The sequence below is a fragment of the Penicillium solitum genome, assembly GCF_028829755.1.
Source record: "Penicillium solitum strain IBT 25940 chromosome Unknown utg000006l_segment0_segment0, whole genome shotgun sequence".
Lineage (NCBI taxonomy): Eukaryota > Fungi > Ascomycota > Eurotiomycetes > Eurotiales > Aspergillaceae > Penicillium > Penicillium solitum.
The window spans coordinates 193244-208977 of record NW_027072126.1 but is presented as its reverse complement, the minus strand read 5'-3'; the positions used below and the strand labels follow the sequence as shown (position 1 = coordinate 208977).

At 47.5% G+C, this 15734-nt stretch overlaps 1 protein-coding gene across 1 annotated transcript; it reads right to left on the bottom strand.

The window, feature by feature from the left end:
- Positions 1–14056: 14056 nt before the first annotated feature.
- On the bottom strand, positions 14057–15651 carry N7455_009206 (aldehyde dehydrogenase; the record flags this gene model as incomplete). Its single annotated transcript, XM_065606132.1, has 4 exons — positions 14057–14198; positions 14248–14690; positions 14739–15132; positions 15179–15651. The coding sequence occupies 4 exons, from the start codon at positions 15649–15651 to the stop codon at positions 14057–14059; spliced, it is 1452 nt and encodes a 483-aa protein (XP_065460597.1).
- Positions 15652–15734: the final 83 nt, after the last annotated feature.

Below are 15734 nucleotides of genomic sequence, written 5' to 3'. Positions count from 1 at the left end.
CGGCAAGACTCAGCTGAGTGATATGGTTTTATCTTTAAGCGCTGCACTTTGGATACAATGTCATGAGTAAAAATGTTCCCGAGTCTAGAAGCAACCTTTTCACCAGCCAAAATAAGAAAACTCCCGCCATTGCGGTAAAGCTCAAGGGTATACAACTCAAAGTACGTAAATATGCATTACTTACTAAAGTAATCAAAGCAACCCCACATGTGTTTGATCTTCCCTTCCTAGCGGTCATTTAATTCGGGATGGACGGGAGGTACATAGATAGTGGGGCCCTGTCGACGCGAACCATGGAACTACTGGTGCCCTGTGCGCATGGGTTCCTGATACTCGCGAAAGTAGTATCAATAAATTATTAACGATCAAACCCGTTAACTACCTTATATCCACTTTTAGCGCTACGCCGCTATTGTACATTGTAGAGCGAATGTCTTGGCTAGGGTTCTCGGGAGAGCACTAGAACCCCGATACATTTTTTCTTAGGGCTAAATCCAGAAAAGGGATTACTACCAGACCCGAAAGTTCCTGAGGCAGTAATCACTGGGGTTTCAAATGAAATAGTTTTACATAAAGTGCGCCGTAGATCAGTCCCAATCAAAGCTCAGCCGTGCTGACCCAGCAAGCTGTCGAGGACGGCAATACAATATATATATATACATGGATATGGCGAAAACTGCGACAGGCCTAGTACGAAAACAATCCGGATGTACACCGAAGGGACGAATGTGAGCGCTCATTAAATCGCAGCATTTTGCGATGCCTCAAAGCAGCTGACACGCGGCGTATAAACTTCCAGTGGTACGCAACGTAGCGCGAGGGGTCGGATCTTAGAGTATGTGGCATTTGGATCGTATAACCTATCGAATCATTAGCCCTCCTGGCCGTCGCCCAGGGCTGTCTCTCCATCTCACCTAATAGACTCTGGTCTGCACCTTCCGGGCCTCCTGTCATACAGCGACGTTCCGGATCTGCCAGCTGTTGCATCGCGTGGAGCAAATGGTGGGCTGTTGCGCTGGACGCTCTGGGTGTGAAGATGGGAGAAGACGGCAGAAATATTCTCAAGGCTTCTTCGCGTCGGACTCGTGGCTGGCGTTTCCCCGACTGGGAGGCCTCAGACAGTCTCTTCTGCATAGCGCGGTATTCTCGTAATAGATAGTTCCGTTTGCCTCGCAACGACTCGCCCGTTCGCTTTAGTCCGAACTGTCTGAAGTATGCCTTGGATTTTGCTTTCCACGACATCCCTCGATGTTGTAGTAGCCATGGATGGAGGTTCTCTTCTTCCGATGGAGACCAGGGAATTTTGGGCATCTTGACGAAGACAATTAAACCTCTGAAACAGAATGGCGGTGGAAAGTGAGGGTGTGCAGGGACCGTGCAATGGGAGGTGTTTAAGGAAGTCGGTCGAGTTTGGGGGTGGCCACGGTTTATCAATGATGGAAAAGCACCGGCAGCATATTTCAATTGTGGTCTTCTGTTATAACGCTATCTCTGATCTTGTCCGGCAAGGCGCTAGTCTGTTGTTCTCCACCAAAGACATTCTGCTTCAGACCGTTTATAGTGCTCCGGCATAGATATTGAGGGACAGAGATTAGTGCGGAAGCAAGAAGGATCTGCATTTGGTTAGCCAGGGCAATTTCCGTTCAAGCCAATGGGTACACACGGTTAAACAGGCTGTTCATGTTGGGCGAAAAGACCAGCGGTTTTGTGAGGTTGGTGTCTCAGCCTGTCAGTATATCCCACCCGTTGAGAAAACGGTCGATTTCCGAGGGGTATTTGTCACCTTGTTTTTAAACGTTGGACCCAGTGAAAATTCGGTTGTAGTCCAGTCACAGGTACGAATCTCTCCTCCAATCTCCGACGCTCCGGCCAGACTACGGTCTTTCACCCCTGTCCTGTGTGTAAATTTGAAGTCGTTCGGGAATCATAAATATTAAGTAATAAATAATAAAAGCGAACTTGAGGGGGCCTGTTACACTTGGCGGAAGCATAGGCCCTACCCAACCAACGGACTTCCTGAGGTCACCACAATTCCCTTTCTACATTCTTTCTGTCTCTGTTTTCTTTTTCCTTTTTACTTCCCTCTCTTGGGGTCCGCTCGAAGGCTTGGAGACCTCTGTCAGTGGCCGTGGATGAATCCACCCATACTGTATATCTCTGAGGGTACTTAGCGGTACTGAGCTCAGGTAATCATTGCTAGACTCGTTGGGTACTTGTTTCAATTTGACCCTTAAAAAGGAGCCCATTCCCCCATTGTGTTTACGGGACTAACTCATCATCCCTCGTTCCTCAAACCCCTCCTTGACCTACTTCAAGCAACATAATAATGGGTGTCCAGACGCCTCCGCCTAACGGCAGTTTGCAGAGATACTCAGACCGAATGTCTCAATTGTTTTCATCGGGTTCACCTGAGCCGAGCAATATTCACGACCCGTCTAGATCAGTTGCTGGCTCCATTGGCGAGGATTGTCATTACCAGCAGACCGACGTTCAATCCGATGACGACGGCATGGGAACTTCAATGGATGAATGCAGTGATGAAGAAGATACTCATCGGGCGATAAAACGTGAAAGTGCGGCCGAGCATGGACTCAGACATGTAAAGCCTCCGAACCCTGGTCACCCCAGAGGCTCGGAATCGACAATCATCGATTGTATGGCAGAGTGAGTGTCCCAAACCGCCCTATGGAATTATCCGTGGTCCTGCATGCTAACAGCTTGTTTATTTTAGATTGGATGTGCGAATGCAGTGAGTGGTTGTGCTTAGAGACGACCCCAGGATTCCCACGCTAATACGCATCAGATCTATTGAAGACTCACTCAAGAGCCAGGACCTGTGGAACAAAGCAATGCAGCAAAAAGTGGGATACATGATGGATAGTATTGACACGGCGAGGAAAGAAGTGGCTGCCTTGAAAGAAAAGGTTAGGATGTTATAGAAGGACAATGGCAAGAACAGTGCAGTTGAGGATCGAAAGGACGTGAGACGGGCCCTGTCGTCATTCAACAATCATGTAGAACGCAAATCGAAGCCTTTGGAAATTACCACAATGGAGAAAATCACTCAATAATCCGTTTATCCATTGTCTATCCATTATTTGTATCTGGTCTCATTCATCGACGACGTGGTATTACGCAATTCGCATGAGGATCACGTGTTGCCTTCAGGCAAGTTCCGCGCCAAAACCACGTCGCTTGTGAGAGCCAAGGTTATTCGCATAGAGACGATGAATTCCGTGGTAGATTTGAGAACGGTCGTAGTCCTGTTGGAGGACTGATGATCTCGAATCCGCTGCGAGGCTTTTTTTTTTTTTGACCTTCTTGAACCGGTCTAGACGGCAGGAAAACTTTGGGATTGGTCCGGGGGAAGCTCAGTCGCTTCCGGTTCGGACCACGATCACCATTCCCTATATCCCCGGCAGGCATCCCGGATCCACGCACGGTAAGTAATTTCTATAATTTCCACATCACTCGTATAATCTTATCATCGACCCCATATTTTCGCGTTTATCATTAAATCACGCACCGGAGGAAGCTGACTCCATTTATCCCGCTTCGCTCCGCCAATATTTGCCAATGGCCTTGATAAAAATGATTTACGGATCCGTAAAGTCCGCCTCGCTTGAACTAGCTATTACGGGATCTAGCACATCGCTTGAGAACGAATCACAGGTCACTATTTTTGACGAGCATATCCCGGCCATAAATTTGCCCTGACCTACTCTTGCCAGATTGGCCGAAGATGCCCGCTCTTGTCCGATCCATATCACCCAAATTTGGGACTTTGGCTTCCACACCCCAGACAGGGATAAAACCGAGCTATGGGCAGCGCGATATCTATCTTCTCTCTAGCTCAAGCCATTTTAGGTCGTGATCTCCAACCTCTTCATTCCGGCTGGCGGAACAAGCTCCATTCGTAGCTGATTTCGCCACTATCAAAATATCTAGATTCTTTAAGGGAGAACATGCGACTGACTACGTCCACTCCACTCCTAGTCGCAAGAAGTAGTCAATACGGCAATAATCAACATCTCCTATGCGGCTCGTGCCGAGATTCATGTGTCAGTCCTTGTCTAGGTGGTAGGACTGGATACCAAAATAATTAGCGCAATGGCTAGTGCAATAACTCCTGGTTCGCGGCTGCTGGTAACGCCTGAAGGCCAGATGAATGACGTGAGGTCAACGTGATAGCGGTAGATCAAGGGGATCGTGACTCATGGACTGTGCGCCATGCACGCATGCGAGGAAAGAAAGCTTGCGATCCGTGCCGACATGGGTCGTGCCGCGGCCCGGTTCTGATCGGATATTTTGGCGCACGGCCGAGCACTAGACCAAATCTGGCCCAAATTACCAGCCACCGTATTACGGAGGAATGCCGTGACATACCATGCGTCAATCCAACCAAATCTCGCAGATGTCATTCGTTCCCCTAGTGCCATTGCATCCTCATGTCTGTAAGTGGGTCACCCATGGGTATCACCACAAGGAAATGTAGGTTATGTAAAATAATCTCCGGATAATGGGGCTGTCAGTATTATTTCTCTATTATAGCGGGGGAAAAAACGCATAAAAGGAAAGGACGAGTGTGGAAGGCAATCAGGGCGTCGCCCGACCGTGGATGCGAGATAAAAATACATCTGCGAACGGGATCTGCAAATCACCGCTAGCCCTCTTTCGAAATTACCCCTGAAAATGCCAGGCCCAGCCACGCCAAGACCACGCCAAGATATCCACAAAAGGCTAATCGAAGTGATCACCGAGCTCCGCGTAGAAGGGTCAGAGCCGTAAGAGTATAGAAATTGAATACACACCCATATTGCTTCCCCTTTGCCCTAAAGGCATTGCGCCGATGTCAGGGTTTTTCCAGAAGCTATAGTTCATTCGCGCCACTCAAATTCTACGACATGATCCATCCAACTTTGGATCTTATAACGATATTCCCTGAGTCCTCCATTTACAAGACAGGCACCTGTGAAGCCGCATAAATTATATTGCACACTATCCCAAAGCTACGTATATATCCATTTTATGTTAGCTAGATGAATAAGCCCGTAAGATCACTATGACAGCATGGCTTCCTCTGTAAAGCGACCCATCTCCCTCTCCACACCACGCCCATCTTCAGAAGGGCGATGTGTATTGGTTGGCTTGTTGGTTGGCTTGTTGGTTGGCTTGGGCCAGCGTTTGTTGATTGGTCAACGGAAGGGTACTCGGTAGTGAATAACCTGGAAGCGAGTTGGTATCAAGCATTCCAAGGTGCCCATTCTGGGCTTGCCAGTTCCCTTGAAACACATCAGAAGCAGGCAGGGTCGCGGCCAGGCGTTTGTTCTTCTCTGCTTCTATTCTGCTAGAAAGTTTGGTCTGCGCAATCATGAAATCGGCGCTCGTCTGCATCAGCCAAGGCAACAAGTCATCACTCGCCATGCCACTGAACTGCGCGGTCTCTAGTTGCTGTTTCAAATTCCATATTTGCATCTCAAATGCCTGGACCCTGACTAGAGACTGATCTTTTTCGATGCTCAGCTGGCGGATCTTCGCTGCGGCTTGGGCGTTGTCGGCCTCTAGTCGCTGGATAGAAAGCATTGACTCGTCCCGCTCTCTATCAGCGTCTTTAAAAACCTGCAAGCATGGTCGATGAACAATCTTCCAATGTTTTTGTTTCTGGGTCTTGGCTATCGGCGAGGGAGACTAGATTCCGCATTAGGTCTGAGTATACTTGTATTCACGGGACGGTGATGGCAGGACATACCAGCGGTGGCTGCAGGTGTGTGCCTTGAGTGCCTGACAGAGGGGCAGTATCAGGTCCAGTGATAGTAGTCCGCCGAGCGCGTTTGGGGACAACATTTGACTCGGGAATGCTCTGGCTAGCTCTAGCGGGGGCTTGGGCTGCCGATCTGCGGGAAGGCATGTTGAACGTTAAGCCTCTGAAAGTGGTTACGATATTGGAGGCTTTCACAAGAAGAAACGGTTTTTTGCTCTAGACTTACCAGTTCAGGTGGGCAACGCGAGCTTTTAAAGGTCTCCGGTGGTACTGGCTAGGATCTAGACCACGGCGAAATGAGTAGATTTACCACCGATTCATGTGGACCGCAATATTGTGAGGTTGCCAGGTTGGGGAGAAAATCCATTCACCGGCCTGACTAGAGACGACAGGCCCGCAATAAACGGTTATCCCTGTAGTATCATGGATATGGTTACATTCCGGTGGCCGGCCATTGACCATTTTCTTCTCCGGTTTTGCTCCATCAATTAACCGCTAGGCTCCTCAACGGTTGTGATGTTCCGTCACTAGTGATCCTGCGGTTGGACTGAGCGTTGTACGAGATAGAGCACTCTACATGCCGGTGGGCAGCCCTCATAAACATCCTCAATAAACAGGTCACTAGAATACTGACCCCATGCTCATTCCAACAATCCAAGTGTTGCCTGGCCCGTGCAATTTTCGCCCCGTATCCGGCTCTCGCTATCCGTTATGTGCCTTGACCTGTCCGGCATTTTGTAGACCATTCAGTTAGCGCGGGGGATAGAGTCCCATTAATAATTAAAAGAATAGTGGTAATTTTGCCTTCCAAATCGGGTTGATCGCGACCTTATAGATCTGTTTGGCCCAGAAACGGTAACCATACTCTGGCTCGCACTCGTCGCGGCTAATTGCTAGAGAAGGTCTACAGTATGATATATGACGTAAGTATTTACAGCAATAGTTACAGAGTATGTGGACCGCGTGCTGGTCCATGCTCAAGACGTTAAACCGTAAAATCATTTTAGAGACCATTCGGGGAGGCCGAACAATATTGCCTCTGATACGTGGAGGCCTATAGGGTACTCCACCTTTAGAGTCGATCGCGATTCAATAGTGCCGCCACTCAACCAGAAATCGAAAACATATTGTGGACTACCGGTAAATTTAATCCTGTGGCATAATTTCCATTAATCTGTGATTAGGAGGCGTATGCCAGGGTACGGTACGCGATTTGGCCTGGACCGACTAGCATGCCCAGATTCCGTCCCATGCGACACCGGCTCGGTCGACTTTTCCCGGGCGGCGCCCTTGGATTTTCCCCTTCTGTTGTCTCTCTTCACCCTTTTCTCAGAATTAAGGCCGTATTTTGCCCTCCAGGCAGAGAGTCTGTCCTCACAAGCTTCGACGCCGAAGTTCCAATTTGTGATAAATATCCTCGGGAGGCCCTTCTAGGGTGGGGCGCCCTAAGAACTAACGGGTGTCAAGAAAATTGGCATGGCTCGTCCTGGTCTGTCATTGTTGATGTGTAGACCTGGTAGATTTTCTCAGGTGATTCAAAGTTCGGCCGGTTATATTACAGAGGGTCAGGCCTGAAGGCAGTTTCTATACTCGTGCAACCGCGTATGGCTAGAAACAAGCTTATATAGCCCGTTGAAAGCCCGTAGAAAGGGACGTCTATTGGGGACCCGAGAAGGCGCTAGTTAGAGGATGACTATAGATATAAAGCTATAAATACCAGTGAAATATCCTTTTTTGATACAGAAATGTCGAGCTGTTGCTTGCTTCAAGCTGCCTACTGTTGACGACTTGGTCCTTGTCATTTCTATAACATGGATTCCTCGGTAGGTTTACAGGATTCCTTAGAAGCCTATCTAACCTGAGAATAGGAGCATCTTCGTATCCTTGCTAGTTTGGACACTCGGGCCGTCCGGGCAGAAAGAGCCTAGACCAGGCTCTAACAAGCACTGGGTGATATGTAGGCTACCCTAAAACACGCAATTGAGGATAGGGACTATATATCTAGGTTGGCGGATATCTTCTATAAACTCACTCAGAAGATGGGAGGCGTGATAGATTATCTTTTGAAGGAGCGCGGTGCCAAGGAACCCGGTCATGAGCCGGAGTCAACATATGTAATTCTTGATTGTTGTTAAAGCAGTTAGAAATATAGGAGTCAGATACTAGCGATGGAAATGTCGGTGACTCGGAAATTGATGGCACAAAGGCCGCAGAACAGAGCAGCTAACTCAATGCTAAACGATGGTATAAATGTGCATGGTTCCTGTTTCCTATGTGTTGATGTCCGTTTGCCAACTTGACCGAGGCTATAAACAGCAAGCCTCACGTCGCCAGCGGTTGTATGTACGTAGGATCTGCTTTGACCTTCTGCTATTGACGGTATTGGCAGCATTTTAATCGGGTTCGTTTCTATATATATGCATCCCTGTTTGGATAAACACCGTCACTTCCTTATTTCACAGTACTTTTTCAAAAAAAGCCACGGAGCCATTTTAATTTGAGACGATATGGATTTTCGTCTTGCCCAGAAGCTGACGCGAGAGCTTTAGCTTGTTCTGGGGGAAGATTCTCCTAAGCCTGCTGAAACCAGTCTACGAACCAAGCCTGCTTCTGATACCCTTGAGGCTGCATTTGAATGGAACCGCGTTCGGCGGTCTGCAGCTCCATCACCAGTGTTGCTGCCTGGTGATGGACCCCAGGAAGTACACACACGTACAGGCAACTCCGAGTTTGGTATGCACTCCAGCAAGATTGAATATACATTCATGCTAAATAGATACAGGCGAGTGCCATTCTGGGGAAGGTGGTAGGGCTAGCGCTATCAATAGGCTAGCTAACAAGCTTGGTCGTTGCCGTGTAGGGGGAAATCTGGTCAAAAGGGCAATATAGGAGGCAACATAGGAGGCAGCAAGGAAGAGGATATTGTTTTGACCATGGTCAAGCGGTGATGGCTGTTGTCAGGCCGAACGGTTTGGATGAGGCCTGTTTGTTTGCGAATAATTGACCAAGACCTCGATGTAACGATCTCTGGCATTTCTGGCTGCACGAAGAGTACGTTGTGTATGTCCTTCATTGAGAGATTTGTGCCTCTATTTTGCCGCCTATGAAAACTTATCATGGGTTACATGACAAGAAAGAGGCGCTGATAGAAGGCATTCGGTTCTGCCAATGCCGTAGGACATACCAGTTGGCCAGCGATGTGCCAATGGATCGTGGTCGTAGTCATGTTGCTGAATTGGTGTGGTTCTCTCAACTTGATTGGCTTGAGCGTGAAGCAAATGCATCCATCGTTGGGCACACTTCCTGGCCCTAGAGGAATGACGTCTGCATTCTGCACATAGCATGTAACTTGCTGCCTTTGAGAGTCTCAATGTAGGTGAATTGCCGACAAGAAGCTCTTGAAACGTCTTGAGGCATATTGCTCCATTTCTCCTTGAATCTTTCGACACGGTATTTCGGCAACAAATTTCATTCTCTTTCGACCCATATACACTCCAAACGGTGAGTGGGATCGCCGATAATTCGACCGAACATTGATTGTATATGGTCAGAGCTCCAGTCCATGTTTGCAGCGATGAAAAGAGTATCTGCTGTAGATGTAATGATGACGGCGATTCAACTTGAAGTGAAATTTTTAAAGCAGAGCAAGTGGCTAAAAGGTGTACGTCTTCAGTTATATAAGAATTTTGCTTTCATAAAGTGCTTCGAGGGCACAGTGGAGCCTCACATGCGACCAGTTCAGATGGTCCAAGCACCTTTCCAAAAGGGGTGTAGAGCCTTCACGGCTATTGGTGAATGTTACAGAAGATGGTAGCTCCCAGGGTGCACTAGATGACTCCCAGGAACTCTTGTTTAGCCCCTAGGAGCCCGAGTGCTCCCGGGAGCACAACCATCTGCCCTGGGAGTCAGGAATTGTCGTCGCGTTCCATGCAGCCAATACGTATCATAGTTGCGGTTAAGAGAAAATGATTACTATATATGCTCAACTAGATCTTCACAATGGTTTGACTTTCTACCGCTATAATCATTGCATTTCAGATTTGCCTGAATCCTTCTCCCCCATACATATTCTGCGCTTAAGATGTCAGACTCTCAGTGGCTTTGGGACCCCTTGGCTGTCTGTCAGATGGGGCCCCTCAGGGAGGATAAGTCCTGCTGTGGCATTACCCAGAAAGGAAATGCTTGTAAGCTCACTGTGAAGAAAGAGACCCTGAAAGAAGGTCGGCACAAGCTGAACAACCTTGCACGGAGCCCATTCGATCTTTCTACACTTGACTCTCAGCTGGATGGCATTGTCTTCTTTTTCCTCTGCAAGAGATGGCATCAAGAACGTCAACAGAACGATGTCTTTTCTCGCCATCTACAGCTGAAGTGGTTGATGATATAGAAGAGGAATCAGCCGGAATTTCCTCTGAGCCACATACGCTCTCTCCTCCGATATGGGATATTGACGAGATCACCTTCCCGGGAATTCCTGCCCCCACATGGTTAGAGGTATCTCAGCCTCCTGGTCGTGAAGTCACGTCAGATATGCTTGCAATGGATCGGGTGCCCTGGGATGTTTCACCGAACGATCCAGCCATCCTGTCCATCAACAATGAGCACGGTGGGCTGCACTGCATCCAGATTCACAGCTTCGACCAAGGGTCCTGTCCAGATGGCGAGGTGTGTCCGATCTGCTTTGAGGAAGACAGCGATGATCCCGTCATGCTGCAATGCGATGCATGTAAGGGGGTGGTTCATTTGGGGTGCATGGACGGCTGGCTTGCCCATCGGTTGCCCGGGAATAACACCTCTTGCCCGACACAGTACGTAACTCATCACCCTTTATTCCCGTGCTCTGTTCACTGATTACGGATACAGTCGATGCCACGGGTCTTTCAGCGCCCTCCTTTCCTCTTCCGTGGCTGGAGATGTTACTAGCGAGTCGATTACAGAAAGGCCTCTCGAAGTCATACACATAGCAGGGGGGTCGGGTGTTCCAACAGTACCCTCGCAGCCTCGATCGCCTCGGCTTGCCCGGCGTTCAGATCGTTTCCCGGTCTCTATCCCCTCAAGCTCATCCGTTGTCCGTCGATCTGCTCGACAGAGACGGGTTCCCGATCGCTTCCGGCCGTAGGAGTAGATTTCAGATAAAATGAGAGGTGGCTGATGAATGCACGAGACCATTTTATTCGATATTACGGGATTCACCCGGGCGATACGCACCATCGTTTCTAAGTAAAGACAAACAGTACCTTATCTCATTCCAATTCTGGGATGCATAAACATTGAACCCGTACATTTTTGCGGGGCAGGGCCGGTTTCTACCGCGACGACCGTTTGTGTAACAGCAACTTTCAACGCTTGATCACTGACGTCGTTGGACACCCGTACAACAGCCCATGCTCGGCTTTGATGGGTCAGCATCAATCTAGTTCCATAGGGTGGCAGTCATCTCTGCGGCTCCATTCATATTAAATAGGGTGGATGCCTCAACCACTCCGCAACATTTCCCTCTACTCAGGGTTCCTGGCACCGCCAAATATGGTATTATTCCGGCTGATATCTGGAACTTTGATGAGACGGGATTCGCGATGGGTATTACCTCTTCACAATATATTATATTTTCTGCGGAATATCATGGTAAACGAAAGGTTCTACAGGCAGGAAATCGTGAATGGATCACTGTGGTTGAGACTATTAACGCTGAAGGTGGTATTCTCCCGCCGTACCTAATCTTTAAAGGTAAGGTCTTTTTAGAACGCTGGTTCCCTTTACCACCGAATTGGGCTATCAATCTTAGTCCAAATGGTTGGACTAGTGATCAGATTGGTCTCGATTGGCTACAGAAGCACTTTATACCTAATTCCACCCGAAAAGGGGCCTATATATTGTTGATTCTTGATGGTCATTCCTCTTATCTTACTCCACAATTTGATAAATTGTGTAAGGAGAATAAGATAATCTGCCTCTATATGCCTGCCCATGCGTCTCATCTACTACAGCCCCTTGATTTAGGCTGTTTTTCTATACTAAAAAAGGCATATGGAGGGTTGATTGGGGAAGAAATGCGGAACGGGGTGAATTCGATTGATAAAGACGACTTCCTTCAAATCTACCCTATTGCAAGAAAAGCTACGTTTAAAGCTTCTACTATACAAAATAGCTTTAGAGGTGCTGGTCTAGTACCTCTAGATGCTAATCATGTATTAGAGAAGCTTAACATTTGTGTTTAATCTGTTAACTCTCTCCCTCCTGACCACCCCCTACGGCCTACTTCTTCTAGTAGTACTAGCAATTTGGATACTCTCTGGGGCCTCTCAAAAGTTCAAAAAATAAGTTCTAAGATCAAGAAAGGACTTGACCCTTCATCGGGACCTATGACTTCACCTTTGAAACGGCGAATTCATCGATCGCATGATATGTATGTTCGGACCGCAGTTCGGCTTACTATTGTGGAAGACCGCCTAACGAAATTGGAGGCTTCAAATAAGAAGATTGTCAAAAAGAGGGCTGCCAGTAAGAAGCAGATACCCCATATAGGCAGTCTGCGGAGTTTGGAGGAAATTCAACAGGGTGTGGCTGTGGAAAATGAAGGTGCAATGGGATATATATATCCAATGAATGCTGCTGTGGAAGCTGCAGTTGAACCTACACTTCCCCCTATGCCCCTAATTAGGCGTGTTGTGACGTGCTCTGGTTGTGGAATTCAAGGTCATACATATACTAAATGTCCTACGCATTTTAGATAGTCAATTGATGTTTGTTTTCGTTATTAAATATGATGTTCAAAATTTTGATTTTTTTGAAGTTCTTCCACGTTATATAATTGTATTATATAAGATAGATTAGTAATTGAGGGTTATAACGTGATTCCCAAGCGAGCGGGCACCCCATCAATAATCTAAATTTTTAAACACCATTTAAATAACCAAAACCCCCTAGAATTCACTAAATTATGCTTTAGCGCATCTATTAAAAGAATTCCCTTTTTGGCCACACCCGGAACAGGTAATTTGACGACGTACAGGGGGTAAAACAGGCAGGGGGTTCTCTTCCGGGAGTATTGGAGCAGGTGGTGTATTAGATATATATATCTGATCACCACTACCACCACTCACATTAGCGACTGTATCACTTGCCAGGCTACCCTGATGGGATAGCTGCTTGGTGGATTTGGCCCTTTTTTTCACTTGTTTTGCATTTGCTGCCCGTAATGTCTTGATCTCATCACCCTGTAAAACGACTGTATGTAACATCTTGACTGTCATTTTGTGATATTGCTCAAGATCACGTTCTGTAGGGCTAGATAGCTTATTTAACTCCCCACTTAATTGCGAATCAATCCTAGCTTTGCGTTTTGCTAGTTGTTTGGCGTTCTGAGGGGTACCAGTTGAGATATTGCTATCTGAGGTTGAACCCTGTGAAGTAGGACGATCCGGGAGAGTGGGTGATGCAAGTTGAATATTGAGATGAGACAACACCTAGACCTCCGCAGAGCCCATAAAGCCCAAAGCCCAGCCCAACCCAACCCGCAAATAGGTTGGGTTTTGGGGCCCGGTCCTCAGGCCCATCGATGGGCTATGGGCTTATACCTCGAGCCCACTGTGGGTTAATGGGGGCCCAAATGGGCCCCAAACAATACAAACATGCCGAGAATTTAGATGCCAAGATAAGTTGAACCCCCCTTTTGGGATTAATTAAATTACCTCGGTTTTACGTCCGTTTCTCACCCTGATCCCTAAGGTAATATTAATTAAATTTGGAGATTTAGAATCAATTACTAGCATTCTCTCTATATCACGTAAAAAGACACAAGAAAACGCGTTAAATAAGAAATTTTCAAAATTACGGAGGTTTACCAGAAAGTTGTGGTGCTTCCCTATAAAACCTAGATATATATCCAACATCAAAATATCAACATTCACCTTTTCGGTTATATCTTGACCCCCAATAATCGGATTTTGTTCAAAATTGGTATACGCACTCACAGTATTCCCTTTATTCTAAATTTGAGATTTGAACTCCATACAATCGGTGGAAGGTCGTAATACAACGATTACAGAGTCCGCTTTGTCAGCGCCTGCATGGGTTTTTATGGGGGCCCACGGCCCAACCCACGGTGGGCTGTGGATTGGGTTGGGCTTTGAAGGTTGAGCCCATAGCCCACCGTGGGTTGGGCCGTGGGCCTAGGGTCCGGGTCCATTTATGGACTTAAAATATGAACACTTCTCAGTTTGTGAACATTGGATATAGAACCAACATACAAGATATGGCTATGCCAAAAGCACCTCCTAAATAATCAAAATGCGCCTATTCCAACCAAGTCACAGACTTGGTCCATAAGAACTCATCCAGCATGTTGGCCCCAAAGCGTCCGAATCCACTACTCTTTATTCCACCATGGGGAAGAGCTGCTTCATCGTGAACAGTCATAGAGTTAATGTGTACCGCCCTGCGAACTTGATCAGAACCAATCGAAAATGCACGAAAAGGGAACATACCCAGAGTCGATCTGTTTGGCAACTTTCAATCCCCTGGCCAAGCTTTCAGTAAACACTGAAGCACTCAGACCATACTCTGTATCATTAGCAAGTTTGATTGCTTCTTCATCACTGTCGACCACGAAAAGCGACACGGTCGGACCGAATGATTCAGTCTTGTAAATGTCCATCTCGGTGGTAACACCCTCAACAACAACCACTCCCATCGAGGTACTGGAGGCCGCTTGGGTATCCAGATCTCCAATGAAGACTTTGCCACCCTTGGAAATAACATCCCGAACCAAGTCTTTGTTCTTGGTAATCGCAGCTGGGTTGATAGTTACAAGCTGAGTGCTAGGACCGCCGAAAACATTATTCACTGAGGCTTTCAAGGCTTCGCGGAACTTATCAGCGATAGACCTGTGAACGATAATTCGTTCTGTGCACATGCAGACTTGACCGGCCTTGTGTGTATTAGTAAAGCTCATTTGGTGAACGCGAGTTACGCTTACGTGTATGAATGAGCCGAGGGTAGTACCCAAAGCGGCCTTCTCTAAATCAGCATCTTCGAGAACAACCGTAGGAGCCTTACCTCCTAGCTCCAGGATCACAGGCTTGATATATTCTGCTGCGAGATGGGCGACCTTGCGCCCAGTGACGGTACTTCCGGTGAAACTCAACTTCTTAACTGCGGGATGAGCAATCAGGGCCGTGGTCACTTCTGGGGCATCTGTAGGTCGCGAATAGATAACATTGAGACAACCATCGGGAAGCCCGGCTTGTCTAAATGCATCCCCAACCGCCCAGAAGCATTTGGGAGATAGTTCGGAACCCTTGAGCACTGTACTATTACCAGCTGCAAGGGGAAGTGCCACGGCTCGAGTACCCAAGATATAGGGTGCATTCCTATCGACGATTAGACAAACGACTTTGCCTAGACTGTTTTACATACCAAGGTGCGATTCCCAATACAACGCCATACGGCTGTTTGTAGACCAGTGCGCCCGGGCCTTCTTGGACTAACGCAGGAGAAGTGGCTTCAATCCCAGATACCTTGCCTGCAACATCTTTCAAAAGGTTCACGCCGAGCATCAGAATAAACTCTGCAAACTCTGGCTGGGACCCAGTCTCTTCAACCATGTAGCCAATAAATTCATCCTTTCGAGCCAGAAAAATATCGGCCGTCTTTGACAGGATGTCTCTTCGAACTGCGGGCTTTGTGATAGACCATGCTGGGAAGGCCTTTTCGGCTGATTCAATAGCAAGTCTGGCATCTTGGACAAGTGCAGCACTGGATTTGTGCTCAACGTAGCCTTTGCCAGGATTATTCACGTCAAATGTAGTTGTGGTGGTGATATTTTTATTTCCAATGATAAGAGGAACTGTTGCGCCAGGTGCTCTCTCAGGAATGGTTGAAGCAAACATGATTGAAGTGGACATGGTTGAATGATAACACGGTAATAGTGAAGGAAAGCAGGGCACCCGAAGATAAAGTATTTCACTGGCTC